The following is a 19,688-nucleotide window of genomic DNA, read 5'->3' on the forward strand; positions in this document are numbered from 1 at the left end:
TTGCCAATGAATAAAGTTGAGGGCGACTCTTAAGCCCCGCCTCATATCCTACAAAATTCGCTGCAATTAGACTACTCTTCTACAGAGCACTTCCTACACATCAATTAATTATTTGAATGATTTGACTTAATAATTTTCATGCCAAGTTGTGGCCTAATCTCAAAAACGATTATAACAATTTTGGTAGGATTTAGATTATAAATGTTTCACAAAAATTATTTTATCTTTTAATTCCCGTAGCGAAGCACGGGTGCCCTGCAAGTTCTGTATAATATAACAGATATGATTCTCACGATTCTCTTAATTTCGTTGACAGGTGTGCCCAACCTTCGAGCAGTTCCCCCTATATCAAGGCATTCAATACGAAAATACGAGTGAAAACTGTGGCAGAGGATGGGGACATGAGAACCCATGGAGTGGAACATATAAGGAAGTACAGCAAACCTCATTACTTTCAGTTCATCAAAGAGGAATATTCGATATGTCAAGGAACAACACATAAGTCAGGCGTGAGTATGCAACTGAAATTATTATTAAAAATCTTTTATGGCAATAGCTCCAGGCCAATTATAATGCTCAATAGTAGTTAAAACTACAGTAAATAGTAGTTCTGTGAACAGTAGACCTCGCGCTCAGTGAGTTACATTGACCTGTTGTTATGTTTTCTCAAAAATCAATATACAATTTATCAATTAAAAATGTCTAGAAAATATCCTAAATAAACATAGAGCTTTCTGTCCTATATCGTACCGTGACGCGTCGACCCGGAATGTGAGTGTGAGCGCTGTTATCAGGTCTGGCTGCAACTGTCAACAACGTTGATGGAAAGATACAATTTTCAAGATGTTCGATGTTTTTGAACGGGTGATATTATAGTCCACTAGACAGCTGATTTATGATGAATAATTCTACAGTCTGATTTTTACGTTAATATTGGCGTTTGAAGGAGGCTCCTTTTTCCTTTTATATTATCCTTGAAATGCAAAATTTCCAAAAACCTTGTATATAAGTCGACGCGCAATTCAAAAAGGAACATACCTGTCAAATTTTATGAAAATCTATTACCGCGTTTCGCCGTAAATGCGTAACATAAAAACATATAAACATTCAAACATTTAAACATTAAGAGAAATGCCAAACCGTCGACTTCAATCTAAAGGTGCGTACAGATATGCGCGCCGCGAACATGAGCAATTCACTTTTAATCAGCTGATGCCAAGCTTTTTATATCTGTATCTTACTGTTTCTGTAAAAATATAGATATAATCAGCTGATTAAAAGTGAATTGCTCATGTTCGCGGCGCGTATATCTGGACGCACCTTTAGACCTCACTTCGCTCGGTCAACTATATTACCCACAGTATGGCCATGGCTGTTACGCTTCTGATTGGTTAGCTCGGTCACATGGTACAAATCCGCCATTAAGATTCCAAACAAATTTTCAAGTCCTATCTTATAGCATTAGACACTTTTGGAACTTATCACTTATTTTATCGACTGGAAACTTATTATGAACTTGAGATGAGTTTGATACATCATTTTCGAAGAGAAATTGATTATACTTTTATATAGACAAAGAAGATAACTTTAAAAAACACTAATAAAGCTTAAAACATAAATTTTCCTTCCCTCGGACTCCTCGCGGACCACATCTAGAGCTTTCGCGGACAACTGATTGGGAACCAGTGATCTATATAAATATGTAGAAAGATATATTTCAATTATGTGTATTTCCTTATCCCATTTATTGGATCGATCTTCAAATAATCCAATTTCAAAATATTTGTTGTGGCCCAATTGAATATAAGATTTTATGAAATTTTTAACCTTGATTAAGTGCTGATTAAAGACGTCTTGACTTCTCTGATTGATTCTCTTCAGTACTGAGTACCCTACCCATAACATATTGATAAAATAGCTATTGATATGATTTTCGAGTTGCATTACCACGAGCAGTGGTTGATTAGAAATATAACTAAATATAAACAATAATGGTTATGTGTGTTATTTTTCACTTTCTTACATGTTTATTAATCCATCAAGTAGTACTATGGCTAGAATAATTGGTTCTTCCAGAGTTTATATTCAATGTTGTGCTTTACAATATTTTCGGCAGAATTATTGGCTGAATAAAACAAACCATTCAAATGTTATGGAATCTATTGTAATGAGAATTCCATCATGCTTCTAGGAATAGATATGAGAACTTTTGCATTTGTCGATGGAACAAAATTTATTACAATATCATGACACATTTCAAAAGCTTTATGGTATTTTTTTGGAAATTCAGCTTTCAGGTTACGTTACCTACCTTTCATTTTTACTCGCTATTATCTACGATTTACTATTTCGAGTTCCAAAACTATATTGGGAATATAGAAAAAATGTGAAAGAAATTATATCAATAATCACAAAAATATACTTTAATAAGTAAAAGCAAGCGATTTTACTTATAATCTTATATAAGCTCCATTGTAAAATTCAAATATTTGGAATCTTCATGGCGGCGGCGGCGGGAAAAAAATTCCATACTGTGGGCAATATAGTTACTGTAGTTTAAACCAAGTTTGAATTGATGAAAGATTGAATAAAACATAGTCGCATTTATTTGAACGAGCGTTATCGATTTCTTACTTTTGACTTACCGGTCTTGGAGGTCAAATTCGTTGTCCGTCTGTTTGTATGTTCTACAATAACTCTAGAAAGAATGGATCAGTCAGCTTCAAACTTTGAACACATATTCTTCGAACCTTTTTACAGCTCAAGTTTGTTGGACGACAAAACTGACTCACTCCTGAGACTCCTCCGTCCTTTTTCAGGATATAACTAATAATAAAATTGGAAGTGCATGAGAACAAAATTGTTGTGATTTATCATTTAGTCAACTGAAGAATTCAATGCATGCGAATACAAAAGTTTTTCCATTCATTCATTCATAACATCAACAACTGACAATATTTAGGAACTATCACACAGACAGACCTTCATGCGCTGACACATGATTTCAGCTGGTTGATAATATACAACATAATATTGACAACTTAAACATCAACAAACTGATACGGGTTGAGAATATCAATGTGCGTTTTTCGTAATTAATTTTCTCTTGGAACTTTGTATCGAAATCATATATCACATGACCACCTTGCTTCTCATCTAAAAAAATGTATTTGGATTCATATGAGATATAAAGATGTTTGATATGAATCAATTGGCAAATTTATGAAGTACCCAAATTCATTGTTGTGTTGACAGGTTAAGATAAGGTTTTTGCGAGTATTGAATGAAATCAAATTTCGAGTGCCAATTCGCCAACTTGAATTCTACGACGGAGTTGAGATATTTGAACAGGGCACACATCGTACTGAGAAATCTGTGCAAATCAGAGAGATCAAATATTTGCATGATGAAAATCTAGAGGTTCTGAAGTATGGTAAGTGAGAAAAATTCATGCAAAAATAATAATCATACTTTAGCGAGGTCCGAATTATAATGGCAGTGGAGAAAGATATGGGAGAACAGCGTTGTCTCTATGCCACTGCCTCCTATAAAGGATTCACATTTTCCCCAATTTTAAAAAAATGATAAATTTTTTTTACCCTTAAACTTACTTAGTACTTCAATATCGGAGATGATATTCCACATTCTTGTTACTTCCCTTGCCCTATTACCATAGGTAAGGAAAGTATTGCTTTCCGAAAAAAATTAAGGTACCCCAATTTCTCAATTTCTATACGTTTCAAGGTCCCCTGAGCCCGAAAAAGTGGTTTTTGGGTATTGGTCTGTATGTGAGTGTGTGTGTGTGTGTGTGTGTGTGTGTGTGTGTGTGTGTGTGTGTGTATATGAGTGTACGTGCGTCTTTGTACACGATATCTCATCCCCCAATAAACAGAATGACTTGAAATTTGGAACTTCGGGTCCTCACACTATAAGGATCCGACACGAACAATTACAATCAAATGCAATTCAAGATGGCGGCTAAAATGGCGTAAATGTTGTCAAAAACAGGGTCTTTCACGATTTTCTCGAAAATGGCTCCAACGATTTTGATCAAATTTATACCTTAAATAATCATTGATAGGCTATATCAACTGCCATAAGTCTCATATCTGTAAAAATTTCAGGAGCTCCACCACATCTATGCAATGTTTGATTTTGAATTTCCAATTATCAGGTCTCAGATATAATTCAAACTAAAAAAATTGAGTGGAAAAGATTGAGCATGGAAATCTCTTCAATCAATGTCCAGTAACATGAAGTGTATTATTATAAATATCTAAAATATTATAAATATTATAAAATTACAAATATTATAAGATATTTAAAATTATTTTCAAGCTATTTTCTGATTTGATAGGCAATTTGAATAAATATTGAGTACCGTTTATGATTATGGCAAAGAATGCTGGTAGTTATTAAATTGAACATAATTGGTGCATGTGATTCACTATTAGGTAATTATTTTTTCCTCCACCTGCTGTCTAAAGTACTTACTTTACTCCCTGAAACTTAATACTGAAGTGTCACTTTTTCGCTCTCGGTAGTAAAAAACAGAAAAACTCCCTAGGGAGAAAAAGTTACTCCATTTAAATAACATGGGAAGCATCTCTATTTAAAAGCTTACATTGTAATAGGTAAGAAGGTCTAAGCTCAGATGAGGAAGCATTTATAGAGTAGTCAGTCATTGAGCCAACTAAATTCAATACCTCAACCAGATTTGATCAACATTTGAACATTTGATCAACATTATGAAATATGTTTGTATGCTAAAATTATTACAAACTTCATATCACCAAACTAAAAAAATGTATAAATATTTTTTTTATATTCCATGCTATTGAAAATACCAGCCAATGAATATTCCTTATTAACTAATCAAATTTGAAACGGGAACTTTATCATAGCTGTAGTTGTGGCGGCCATTGTTGTTACAACTGTTGCCGACAGATAGCGCTGTCGGCGGAGAACTGTGATTACAAGCCAGCTGTTTCTGTTCACTTTTTAGATTATGCTACGTAACACATTGTTTGGTCACGTACATTTTTAAAAATTATTCTATTCACAGTTTTTATGAAAATGTAGGTGAAGGGAAAATGTTGTGTATATCACGAGTGAAAAAAGTTTTTCCCCCTCAAGAAAATTGTTCAAACTTTCCCCCATGGAGAAAAAACAGCTCTTTTCACTCTAGATATACGAATAACTGATAGAATGTTATACTCATTTTGAAATGTTCGTTGTTTGTTTTTGCAGAAGGTAGACTGGAATTCCATAATGGAGCATCATCAGGTATTACTAGCTGGCCTGGGTGAGTTAGTGAAGTACTATATTAATTCTATTCTATTTTAACTCCAAATATTTATAAATGAATAAATTATTTCTCTTAGATATCCATCTCTACGTGATAAGGTCTCTTCACACCTGGCGTAGCGCAGCTAGAAATACGTCTTCAGGAGACTCTGAAAGACGTCTTCAGGAGATATCATCCATCTCTACATGATAAGGTCTGTTCACACCAGTCCTAGTGTAGCGTGCTAGAAATACATCTTCAGGAAATTTAGCATTCCTCAATGTTAAATCTACGCTACTTTGGTGTTAGCGGGAAGCTAGCGATTGCGTAGGCCTAGTGTGTATTTAACATTGGGAGATAGAACGGCTTTATCTCCAGAAGACGTATTTCCAGCTATCTCTAGGTTTTTAAGGGCTTATAAGAGAATACTGTCTATAGTGTCTATTCTAGTGTCTATCTTTGTCTATTCTAGGGTGAAAAATGTATATCTCACTGTCTTATAAGAAAATAGTATCTATGTTAGTGTCTACAGTGTCTATTTTCCTATTCTAGTATGAAAAATGTCTATTGTCTGTGTTTTACAAGAGAGGATAATTTTCATTATCCCTTTTATTTTCTCATAATTTTCCTCATGAGAGAATTATTTTTTTATCCTCATTTTCATACCTAGGTGTGAAAATACCTACAGGTTTTTCAATGTTTTTTTTCATCCAATTCTATGCTTTTTCCAGTTTCTTATAAGAGAATAAGACATTATTTGTTTTCCGCCTCAAGTGTTGAGAGAATGATATAGATATCTCAATGCTATGACACCTTCGTTATATCTCATTGATAGACATCTTATGATTTTTCTCATCGTTCAAAACTATTAAGCAATGAGAAATCATGGGGATGCGCTTTGTGAAACTTTGTGAATTTCTTTAGATTGATTGTTTTACATTATTATCATTTTTATTCAGTATTTTGATATTCATATTGAACATATTAATTAATGTATTTCGAACAGTTGGCAAGCAGTCGAGGTGAACAATGAAGACACAGTTTGGAGGGTTGGGCATTTCACTGGCAAGAAACATGAATTGATAGAGAGGACCTACACTCTAAAGAATAAAGAGGAATGGCACAATATTAAGACTTACGACCACCGAAGACCACCTTATTATATGCTCGAAATAGGAAAGTTCCCAACATCTTCCATTGGAGAAAAAGATGATACTATTATGTAAGTAACCATTACAATAAAGCAAACAATACAATAGTCGAGAAAGAAAAAATCTGGTGTGGTGCACTCACACAACTTTCCTTGCCGTTATGAAAATTGATCACCTGACGCTAATGTTCACGCGCATCCCAAGTCTACTATTGAAAGATCCAAGCCATCTGGTGACAGGACAATAACGCTGGAGACACACGAAGTCTGCTATCTCTTCTCCTATTCCTAGTGAATGATTTAATATAATCAACAGTTGCCAACAGTTTGCAATTGAATAATCACATTTTCTCAAATTTCAAGCTTATTTTCAAGTTAAGGTGTAAATGTCACTGAACATTACTTGTAGAGATTTTTGATTAGAAGTAATCAAAAAGTAGGTAGGTAGGTAGGTTTTTGAAGTAATCAAAAACTGTAGGTTACCAATACCGGTAGGTGCTGGGCAAACTAGTAAAAAATTATCTTTCTACTGAATTATTGAAGAAACATATTCATGCTCAATCTTCTCCACTTGGAATCTTTTGTTTAAATTGTATCTGAAGCCTGATAATTGGGAATCTAAAATCAAACTTTGCAAAGATGTGGCGGAGCTCCTGGAATTTTCACAGATATGGGACTCATGGCAATTGATAGAGCTCATCAATGACTATTTTAGGAATAAATTTGAACGAAATCGTTGGAGCCGTTTTTGATAAACTCGCGAAAACCCCTGTTTTTTGACAACATTCTCGCCATTTTAGCCGCCATCTTGAATTGCATTCGATCGAAATTGTTCGTGTCGGATCCTTATAAAGTGTAAGGACCTTGAGTTCCGAATTTCAAGTCATTCCGTCAATTGGGAGATGAGATATCGTGTACACACGTTTTTTCCGGAAAGCAGTACTTTCCTCACCTACTAGGGCAAGGAAAGTAAAAACAGGCTATAGCCCAAAACTTCTTTTATTTCCTAATTTTGTCACAATCGTCCAAATATTATGCTAATTTATGTCATCATCATCTTCTTACAAAGGTTAGGCTCTATTGGCCAGTACCGGCATCTATTTCTTTCTTGGTCTGCCAATGCTCTTACAATCCCTTTGGATGTGTACTCCAATGCTTATAACATATAATTATATTGGATGGTACTCTGAGTAAATGAGTAGACCAGTTTTCCCGTTTTTTCTTCAGAAAATCAATAGCGGCTCTTCAGTTCAGCTCTTATGTAACAAAAATTATTCAATATTCGATATTTATCCAATTTGTCTTACATTGCCAGGTCTGAAAAGACCTATGGTAAACACTTATAAAATTAAACAATACAAACAAAAAATAACACTTCTAAATTTAAATACAATAATAGTGAAAAATATTAGTGGGAATTAATACAATTGATGAAAATAATCTAGGCTAATTTATTGGATGGGCTGAATTCAAAGAGAAGTGGAAATTTGAAAGGTACAAGTGGGAGAATATTAAGGCTTGTTGAGGGTAGAGATGTAGTTTATGGAGGTTTATGGATATAAAGGAATCCGGATTCTCGGTGGGGTTCTCCCACTCTAGCACCTTGGGTTGTTGGGACCCAATACGGAGAAACCTTCAGGAGAAACCTTCGATACTGCTCAGAATAACTCCCTTGAGCAGAACAATATCATATTCATCATGGCATCATTCAAGTTATTCCATTGGATGGATATGTTAAACCGTGGGTCCCGGCTCCCGGTCATTTTTTATTTATTTATTTATTTATTACAGAACAACTATTACAGACTACAGGCATTAAGCCCAAAACAGTCTTTACTACCATTTACAATCGAATAAAGTAAGTTACTAAAAGAAATAAAAATGAGAGATACAGAACATGCAATTCACAAATATATAAGAAAGATGATAAGTATGAGGAAAGCATAAGTAATTGTAAATAATCTAAGCATAAATAATAAATACAGAATAAAACTAATCTAACTTATCCAAACTCATCTAAAACTCATCCAATAAGTTATAAAAAGAATAGGCCTACAATTGAGCATAGAAACAGGTTAAGGGAAAACATGTGCCACTGTGGGAAGAAAATTGATGAAAGCAGAGGAGAAAAGGAAAAGTTTTAACAACAACAGATTTTCAAGTATAAAATTCAAGGGATTTAAACTGTATGTTTGATCAACTCTATAAAATGAATAAGAATCACGGACATCATATTAATTGAATCAATTCAGAAATTGAATTCAAATTTAATTATGAATAGCTTCAATAATGCGCCTTCTAACCTCACTTACAGGGCCATGCACATCAACACCTTCACAAACGCTATTGAATAGCCTCAAAACTCTATTAAGTGGAGAGCAAAAGTTATGAAGGGTCCTTGATCTTGGTACATGAAAGGTCCTAACTCTTCTGACATTGAACGTGGGTACCTGGAAACCAATCCTAGAGAGGAGAGCGGGTGAATTAATGTAATTTTTCAAAAGTGACACCACAAACATCAATGAAAACCTGTCACGTCTAGCCCTCAAACAGTCCATATTGAAAAGGGATCTCAAACGTCCAGAAGGAAAACCCAAGGGACAGGCTCTTCTAAATTGCATATAGAATAGGAAGCGAAGAAGCTTATTCTGTACTTGTTCGACTCTTAATGTATCCTGATGAGTAGAGGGACTCCAGACAATAGATCCGTACTCTAGGACACTTCTGACTAGCGACTGATACAGAGTTACAACAGTCTCAACATTATTGAAGCCGGTAGAGTTTCTCAGAACAAAGCCCAATAGCTTGTTCGCTCTGCCAATGATGTGATCAACATGTGCTGAAAAGGACAATGTACAACTGAATACAATACCAAGATCCTTACACATTGTTACCCTCTCCAAGCACACACCATTGAGTAGGGATAACGAGCTGGATCAACCTTTCTGGAGAAAGTCATACATTTACATTTTTTTACATTGATATCAAGCTTATTCACATGGCACCACAATGCAACTCTATCAACATCAGCCTGCAAGGAATAGCAATCATCCAATCCTCTCACCTCTTTGTAGATCTTCATATCGTCAGCGAATATCAAGCACGTTGGGTATCTTAAGTGGCAACTCATTTATCAATAGCAAGAACAAAAGGGGCCCCAGATTTTGTCTATTTGTTATCGGTATTTAACATCACCTCAAGTATTGTTAGTTATAATAATCAGCATTTGTATTTTCGGTCACTAATTGATATGAATCTTAACACTCTTCAAGTAGCAATTAATCTTAACCCTAGAGAGACACACTTACTTTATGCTAACACAGTAGACACACTGGGGTGTTGAACACCCCAAATCAATTTTGCATTTTTCTTTGAAAAATATGAAAAAACAAGTACTTAGACCATACTTCATCATTCCTTATTCATTTTTGTTCCAAGTGCATACAGAAATCGAAAGTAAAGCTTATCAATATTTATAATAATTTTAGAAGTACGTATGTTCCGCCTAAGTGTTGGAGCTCCTAATCCGGTTTGAACGAATGGCTTAATGACAACTTCATCAAAAACTCACGTCTATTCATTTTATTGTTTTGAATCTCAAGTTGTAGAGAATCATAGCATTTATTCCAATCTGATCCATCATCCCATACCACATTTGTAGTGACATTTGAATCTCAAGTTGTAGAGAATCATAGCATTTATTCCAATCTGATCCATCATCCCATACCACATTTGTAGTGACAAGACAAGTGAATCTTTGTAATAAAAGTGTTTGATAAAAGTCCTACGTAAAAGACAGTCTGGGGTGTTAGACACCCCAAACGAAGAACAAGATGAGCAGGTGACCTTGTAGAATGCTATTACTGACTGGAAGTGGTGGAGAGTAGTTGACAATACTACAAACCGAATTTAGACTGGGCATAAATTCCCATCTGTTTGATATTGTCAACTGCAGAACAGAAAAAAAATCCCTGGTGTATGAAACACCGCAGTGTGTCTCTTTAGGGTCAATAGCATGAATACATTATATGCCATTACAAATCTAATCATTGTTTTTTCCTCTTGACAGTTGCAGGAAATCGAACGCGAAAGACATAATAGAGTTCGTTTTACAGGGAGGTGCTGTTCGAAACACAGAAGAACTAAATAGCTATATCACTTTCATCAAAGACGAAGTTTGGAACTGCAACGTTGTTGATGAAAATGTATTTATTTATCCAATTATTCTTCAATGCATGTACTTTTCAAAAAATGTTTGGCAATGCGTCATAACATAAAAACTAACAACAACAAATCAATCAACTAATCAGTCAAAAATTGATAATCAGCTCATAATGCAGTGGATTTTATTTGTATATCTAATGCGACCCTGAACTAGAGTGAGGTCCACGTTATAATAGCAGGATTTTATCATAGAGAAACAAAAGCATAAGTAGATATCCCATGGTTTAGGACGTTTATGTCGCATCTTTTACTGTTATCTCAAGCCGATAGTTCATGTGATTCTTTCCCGTGAAGCTGTGTGACACTGGTAGTCTCTCATATTGTGCCGTTCATACACTCTCACACCAACAAAACAGTAAAATTTGACAATAATCGGCTTGAGATAAAAGTGAAAGTTGCGACACAAACACCCTATACCATGGGATATCTACTTACGCTATTGTTTCTCTATGATTTTATCAACAATGATGTTGCTATCCTTATCTACCATCTATAATTATTGAATTAAAGAACTGATTTATACACGTACGGGATAGGGATTCACGAGTTAAGCTACGTTTACACTATGTAGTTGGAGAGCTATATAGCAGAGCTATATAAAATTTGAGCTACATTATGGCTCTGTCAGCTACATATAGCTCTGCTATCAGTAGATTTAACGCTAATTTTATGTAGCAGAGCTATATGTAGCTCTACTAGATGTAGCTCTGCTACATGTCAATTTTTGTTTATAGCTGAGCTAGATGTAGCTGCTCTGTCCTTGAAGGAAGGCTGCCGCAGCTGCCTCAGATTCTCTTTGATGTTTACCGAAAGTTTTGGATAGCTCATTTTCTGCTATATAGAAAGATCTCCAGTGTTACGTTTTGAACTTGTAGCAGAGCTATATAGCTGAGCTACATATAGTTTGAACCTTGCTTAACGCATCATCACGTCTGAACTACAGACCTGATTAACATGAAATTTTACACATAGATTCTTAATTAACCGAGGATGGTTATAGGCCTATTTCAAACTTTTCAAGATTCCACTCGGTCAAGTTTTCAGTTTGTCAAGTTTCAAAATAGACCCTTGTAGAGCACGGGTTACCTGCTAATAGTAATATAATAAGGGAAAGAGCTAACTTATACAGGTACTGGATAAAAAAATCACGAATTACCCATCATCACATCTGAACTACTGACCTGATTAACTTGAAGGTTAGCATATAGATTCTTTAATTTACCAAGGATGGTTATATAGGCCTATTTTCAATTATTATTTTAAAAGCTTTATTGTCAGTTCCACATAATTTCGGGTTTTATTTATTCACCACAACATGTTCCGACTATTTTATAACCATTTCCAAGTTACAAGCTCTAGATCAGTTATGTCATATCCCTATCATAACAAACTTCATTTCATTTCAGTTGCAAATCGAAAGAATTATGAACAGATTCTTCATTAACAAATATACTCCCAGGCCGGTTAGAGAGGTCAAATTTCAGTTATGTCATATCCCTATCATAACAAACTTCTTTTCATTTCAGTTGCAAATCGAAAGAATTATGAACAGATTCTTCATTAACAAATATACTCGCAATCCTGTTAAAGAGGTCAAATTTCGTGACTCGCAAAAAGCTTGGTATGTGGTGTCTGAAGATGGCTTCCAGATAGAAATGGAAGAAATCTTATACAAACGAGGACATATTTTGAAAAAGTTTGGTGAGTTATCCCACAGACTATCTGAATAATATAGACTATAGTGTTCGAAGGAAAACGTAAACTATAGTGTCTCTCAATGTTCCAGAATCCACTGCTGTGTATGTCCTTTAATTCTTATCAAAATTAGTCTCATTTCCCCTACACAAGCCTGGTTACGTCCGATGAGCGATTTTGGGGGTTAGAAGTCTACTGAGCCATCCATTGTTTAGAATGACAAAAAGGATAGGCAGACGCTATGAATGGGATAACTTGGGTGTAATTAATCATCAGGGACAGTGATGGAGAAAGGCTACAAGGGATAAATTATCTCATGAATATCAAGAAGATTTAAAATCAACTCCAGATCTGAAGCAATCCACAACTACAAGCAAGCAATCACAAATTTCAAGTTCATGCCAATCTACAATCGTTATAATTAGTATATAAAAACGAAATGGCTCCCATATTTTATTCACGTAACAGATTCCATCAACAGATATCAAAATCTACATTTAAAGTCACATGGCTCCTATATGTTATGTTATGGCTCCTATAGTCCATGGCACGAAATGGCTCCTATATGTTATTCCCATAACAGATTCCATCAACAGAGATCAAAATCTACATTTAATCTACATTTCAGTCGCTTAAATCACTAAAAGTAATAGTTTGAAAAAAATTTCCTGAGTTTTTTTTTCATTTTTATTAATTGATAATACCAAAATCAAATTTTTTAACAGCAGTTTGTCACAATATTGTTTATTGGTCGCTTAAATCACTAAAAGTGAAAGTTTGAAAAAAATTTCCTGAGTTTTTTTTTTCATTTTTATTAATTGATAATACCAAAATCAAATTTTTTAACAGCAGTTTGTCACAATATTGTTTATTGGTTACAATTATTCTTCAACAAATGATTCCTTTTTATGATAGGTGGAAGGTACTAATTCAATCATCATCAGAGTATACACATACGCGTGTGGCCTTCCTTTGTCACTGTCCCTGATGATTAATGACACCCAAGTTATCCCATTCATAGCGTCTGCCTATCCTTATTGTTATAAGGAGTAATGGATCGCTCAGTGGACTGCTAACCCCCAAAATCGCTCATTGGACGACACCCAAAAGCCTATAGCTGATGTGGGCGCCATACAAAAATGAAAGTAGCACAAATAAAAATATAGTTTTTAATAGTATCCTCATTTGTAGTTCAGATATGTATCCTATTTCACTATCCCACTATCCTAAAAAGGATACTACTTACTTAAGTTCAAGGAGAACAAATCAACTATTTCTTTAATATATATATTTTTTTTTGTCAATATCTTTCCCATTTACATATTTGTTTTATTATCATTCACACTTGTTTTCTTAGTTCTTATTTTGAACTGAAAGTAAATTTCATTATCATGGCGATTCTGAAGCTTAAGCCGCCATTTTGTCACACCGTTGAGTTGGGGGAGACTGTCTAGCTAGGCCAATGGCAGGCGTTCATGCCCTCGACCAATAGCAGTACTCGCCTACTAGTATAAATTCTGCTGCTCTTGTATTTAGTTTTAGTTTATCAGAGATTGACAATGGTGTAATAACCGAAACCGGTCTTCCTAATTATCAATAAATCAGTGGTTTTTTGACAATTTCTCAGTCTTTTTCATTCAATAATTTCTTTAATAGTTGATTGATAATATTATTCAACAATGTTTGATTTTGATACATTTTTCAGAGGGATACACAGTATTAGATGACGGCGATGATGAAAAAGGAGTCAAAATGAGTGGTACAGTTATATTTGAAGATGAAAAGGAAAATTTCGATAGGTGAGCTATGTTTTCAGGATTGTTAATCTAACAATCATATCAAGAATTTATGTTTTCAATCAATAACAAGAAATTTTGTTGAGTACGCCTACCATCATAGATCTAGATATAGATATAATCGAAATCATATACCGTATGAAATCTTTGTGAAGTGATGTCACCTATTCTATCTTTTTATTTGTGGGCTGAGTGAAAGAAATTATCTTATTGCCTCAAATTTGCCCACATCACTTGTAAGTGTATTAATGAAATCATCATTTAACTGGCCGTAGCAGCATAGCATACATTGTCGCAATAGTGCTATCGACCAAGTGAATTCTTTCCAGCATTACAAAGAATGAAACCTGGTTTTCACTAGTGGAGTTAGTGGTCGAGTAACTGGCATACTTACTCTACCGAGCTAAATGTACTCTACTTACTTGGTCGAGTAACTGTTTTCTCTACAATTGAGAATAGTAGGTAAAGTGTGTTGTCCAGTGAACTGAACTAACCTTAAAATGTCAATATTTTCAATAAATTAACACTACTTAAACACTCTTATTAACACTTTTTAATAAATAACAATACTTATTAAATTTGATATCCCACGGCACGACTCTACTCTACTAGCTCGATACTGTGATCATTAGCATAGTAGTGGTAGAGTAGAGTGATAAGAAGTGGTGGGGAAAGGCAAGTTGTAGAGTACAACTATCACACTCTACTCTACCAAAAACTAGTAGGCTACTCTACCAAGAACGTTTTCATTGGTAGAGTTCACAAGATAGTTAGTACTTGCCCAGGAAACTCTACCACTATCTCTACTAATGAAAGCCAGGGTTGAAGGATCGAATCAATGACACTTGTCTTACAAACTCAATTTGTATAATGGTTTGTGGAATATGGGCCGGTTGCACAAAAGTGGGTTGAATTTTAACCGTGATTGATGTCACGAGAATCAAACAGAGAAAACTTTGATGTTGGTCTATATTAGCATTCGAAAGTTATTGTCGAACATACGAACAGACTCTCAAACCCAACTACCGGATCCTGGAGTCGAAAGTGAGGAACTAACTCACTACGCTCGTAAAACTACTGAATAAAAAGACTTAATAAAAATTTGATATTAAAATTGTCCAACCACAAATTTATTAAAAATCGAGATACCAGTCTCGGTTGTTACACAATTATCAATCTTTGGTAAACTCGTTGTCTTATCATTAGAATACAAGCAAACGTTTTTATAATAGAAATATATCTTAACTAGCCTTCAGGCTCGCTTCGCTTGCCATATCCATCTAGCAAGGGGGCTCCGCCCCCTGGACCCCCGACTGGATCGCCCAAGAATGAGATCAGCAGGCTCGCTTCGCTCGCCTGCATTTTTCATTTGAGCATTTTTATCATATGTTAGGACGATCATGGGCGCCGACTTATCAAAAACTTTGGGTGGGCTCAATTGCACCGGGGGGTCTGGGGGTATGGAATACCCCCAGGAACAGGGGGGTCCGGGGGTACTCCCCCGGAAATTTTTTGAAATTTTAAGGTGCTCAGAAGCATTTTTAGGCTATCTTTTTACTTACACAGTATTAATAAACCAGGGAAAAAAACCTCAAAACACAATACAATTTGTTTGGATGATGAGTAACAATCAAGTTTTGACTAAAATAAAATAAAAAATTGCTTTTTATTGAGCATATAAAATTTGTTTGAAGTATTTTTTCAACTTTTTAAGTGAAGATTGCTCATTGTTTTTGTTCTTTTATAACAACATTAAAAGTGTAATTAACAGTAAACCAATCAACTTCATGTATAAGTTTTAATAAATAGGTCCATCGCCTGTTATGAAACCTAACAAAAATTTTGTTCTCAACTTAGCTCTTTAATAGGATAATTTGCTTAGAATTCAAAGTTAGAAAATCAAGTATGGATGAAAAAATAGGTAACAAAACTGACTGTTACTAAGAGGTTCAAAAGCTATTTATTTTAGGTAAAGGTTACATTAGTTTCAACCAAAAATATTCTATTTATTTTAGGTAAAGGTTACATAAGTTTCAATCAAAAATTAAGTTCTTGTATTTTAAATGTATGTGTGTTTTTGTATTTGTGTTTAAAATACAGCCAACCTCTTTAAAAAATAATTTAAGTAGTATTGAATGAAATTATTGTAGCCTAAATAACAGAATTCTGAGATAAAGAATTGCTGAAAACTGTATACTTTTAACAGATTCTTTAAGTTAGACAATTGAAATTTTGGGGGGGCTCCGCCCCCCAAAAATTATTTTTGAGGGGGCTTGAGCCCACCCAGGCCTTATGGAGTCGGCGCCAGTGAGGACGATCCAGTCGGGGGTCCAGACTAAACGGATATGGCGAGCGAAGCGAGCCTGACGGCTAGTAATATAATATTCCCAGGAATAGATCTGATTGAAGTAGCAGTGCCCAATCAATTTTTCCGCGATAAATGCATTTCAATCTTCAACTTGGTGCCAATCTAACAAAATTATCAATTTAGTTACCAGATAACAACTGTTTCGAAGAGGTACTCTCTCTAGATTATAGTTCTAGTCTATATTAACATATGGTATGAACATTTTTCAATTACAATTAAGAGAATAAGAAGAATATACATGCTAAATGACGAACTTTAAACCCTTAAAAACCACCCTTAGAGTTAATATATTGCCAAAAGATTTCTTAGTGCGCCTCTAAAGGGCCAACTGAACATACCGACCAAATTTGAACGTTTTTGGTCCGGTAGATTTTTAGTTCTGCGAGTGAGTGAGTGAGTCAGTCAGTCAGTGAGTGAGTGCCATTTCGCTTTTGTATAATATATAGATAATTTCAAAGTTTCCATTCATTTCTTTTGTCATAGTCATTCAATCCCAGCTGTTTTCCATGCATGAAATCGAGTCGGTAAACAGCTGTTTACAGAACAAATAACCAAATGATTCTCATTACAGCATACTCTACTGTAATAAAACCATATGTTTTCTTTACAGTCGAGTATGTTTCCTAGTTCCCAAATAGGAACAGCAAAACTGCTATGAAAAACACCTTCAGGCCCCTTCCGTCCATGTGACGTAATATACTATTATCATTACGAGTTACACAACTTTCAGAAGAGTACCACAGATTCAATCCCAAAACGATTTCTTCTTCAATTTTTGAAATTGAAATTGAAATTTATTCATAACACTGACAATTCACAAACAAAAGTAAATGAACTTAACAAATCAGTACAATAATTTTGAAAAAATAAAAAACTAGAATACATAATAAAATATTATCTTCTTATTCTATTTATTGCAGTAGAATTTACTTGTCCCCGAAATCACTCATTCCACTTGTTTGACAGAAAATTGGATTATACAATGGTCGACATAGAGTATCACACGGATCGAGAGACAGAGTACCACGAAACAACTCTGAACAAAGAAGGATCAACTAATTTACAAATCGGTTCCAAGTGGAAGAGAATCTTTGGAAATGCAAATATGGTGATAGTGTGAGTACAATTTTTCACAAATATTAATTTCCATCTGTTGGAAACTGTTGAATTACAATTATTCAACTAACAGTTGAATATTGATTTCCATCTTTTAAAAACTGTTGAATTACAATTATTCAACTAACAGTTAAATATCTATTTCCATCTTTTAAAAACTGTTGAATTACAATTATTCAACTAACAGTGCAATATTGATTTCCATATTTCAAAAACTGTTGAATTACAATTATTCAACTAACAGTTGAATATTGATTTCCATCTTTTGAAAACTGTTGAATTACAATTATTCAACTAACAGTTAAATCAATATTTAACGAACAGTTGAATTCAACTAACAAGTTAAAACATTACACACCCCAGTACGGTTACAAAAGCGGGAGAGTTAAGTCATGGCAGAGAAAACTTATCGTCATCGTCTTCCTTCAAGTATTAGGCAATTTGCCTGTTCCGACTTCAAACTCACCATCACATCCATCTTTTACGGGGTCTGCCCACACTTCTCCTTCCAACCGGGTTATAAAACATGACTGCTCTGGGAATCCTGTCGCTCTCCATCCTTTCAACATGCTCTTTCCAGTTTTGCCGATTTTCTTCAATCTTCTGCCATATGGAGAATATGTTGAGCTCACTCCTTATATCAACATTATGAAGCCTATCTTCCCTTGTGCACCCTTTTACTGCTCTTAAAAACCTTATTTCGGCAGCCTGTAACCTACTCCATTCTCTCTTCCTAGGTATCCAAGATTCAGAGCCATATAAGAGCGTTGGAATAGCCATAACCTTATAGAATTTGAGTTTTGTCTCTCTCCTGGCTCTGTTTCTCAAAGTCCTATTTAGTGTTCCACAAACGGTTGGAATCTATTCAATTTTACACTCAAGTCTTGGTCCATTTCATAGGTTATATCACAACCCAATTACTTGAAGTGTGATACTTGTTCCAGGACTTTATTATCGAGGACTATTTTAGATCTCAATGGATATTTTCCCTGGAAAGCCATTGACAGAATCCAAAGTCAGGGCAGTGGACTGTGAATGGCGGTGTAGTGTGCCGTGTGTTGTTTTCTCAATGCGCAATAGCCGTCTGTGACCAGTTCAGTGCAGTTCAGTCTCTCAGGGTACAAGATAGTTGATAGCTGGTGCATACACGTCGCAGTGTGCTTTGAGTTGCAGTCAGTACTGAAAATTTGAAACAAGTGTGTGAATGCTTGATATTAAACAATACAAACATACAAAAGTACAATGGAATAAAATATATTCTAGTGTGGGACCTAATCATTGGCGTCAAGCTAGACTATTAGGCACACGGTCACTGAAACCCTAAGGTTCAATGAACCAAGAAATGGGTAATAAAAATTAACAATTATCCTAGGCAAACACTGGATCAAAAATGAACGGGCTGGAGGACCAATTTTTATGACAGAATCCAAAGTCAGGGCAGTGGACTGTGAATGATAGTTGGTATTAATACCTACAAATAAATCTCTGAATTCTGTGCATAAAAATACTGATAGCTTGAAGTGTGGTAAGTACGTCAATAAAAGACAAAATGAGTCAAAAAGATGAGATTAAATAATAATAAAATAATAGGCAGATGGCCACATACAAAAGCAAGTGTAAGATAAAATCGAATAAAATCTTTAGAAATTTAATTACAACATGTAATAAAACCGTTAGAAAAAATACAAAATTTAAATGAAATTAGGCCAATGACATTAATGACCATTGAAGCCTGACAATAATTGAAAAGGTATTATTAATGATACCTGAATTGAAAATAGACAATTTAGGTGATGCAATGATAAAGTTCCTGCTGAAAAATTCAATCTTAATGATTTTTAAAAAGGAATAGTAACAAATGACAATGAGATGTAGATAATGCTCTATATATAGAAATGGTTAAATGTTGATTAACACTAACACAAATAATCTTAGAATGATTGGATGTCTTGGTCGACATTAACACAAGTAAATAAGGATGTCTCGGTCGACATTAACACAAGTAAATAAGTTCAGAAATGAAAATGCCTTGGTCGACATTAACACAAGTAA

The 19,688-nt window shown here is 34.6% G+C and overlaps 1 protein-coding gene across 1 annotated transcript in view; it reads left to right on the forward strand.

The window, feature by feature from the left end:
• The window catches only part of LOC111054083, a gene marked incomplete in the record, with an annotated part of 158,091 nt that overhangs the window by 23,669 nt on the left and 114,734 nt on the right, over window positions 1-19,688 (forward strand). The window contains 8 exon segments of the mRNA XM_039437303.1: window positions 317-509; window positions 3,256-3,433; window positions 5,251-5,305; window positions 6,294-6,509; window positions 10,507-10,642; window positions 12,188-12,362; window positions 14,062-14,155; window positions 17,487-17,636. Coding sequence (XP_039293237.1) covers window positions 317-509; window positions 3,256-3,433; window positions 5,251-5,305; window positions 6,294-6,509; window positions 10,507-10,642; window positions 12,188-12,362; window positions 14,062-14,155; window positions 17,487-17,636 — 1,197 coding nt within the window.

This window comes from Nilaparvata lugens, chromosome 11 (genome assembly GCF_014356525.2).
Source record: "Nilaparvata lugens isolate BPH chromosome 11, ASM1435652v1, whole genome shotgun sequence".
In the NCBI taxonomy this organism is placed as follows: Eukaryota; Metazoa; Arthropoda; class Insecta; order Hemiptera; family Delphacidae; genus Nilaparvata; species Nilaparvata lugens.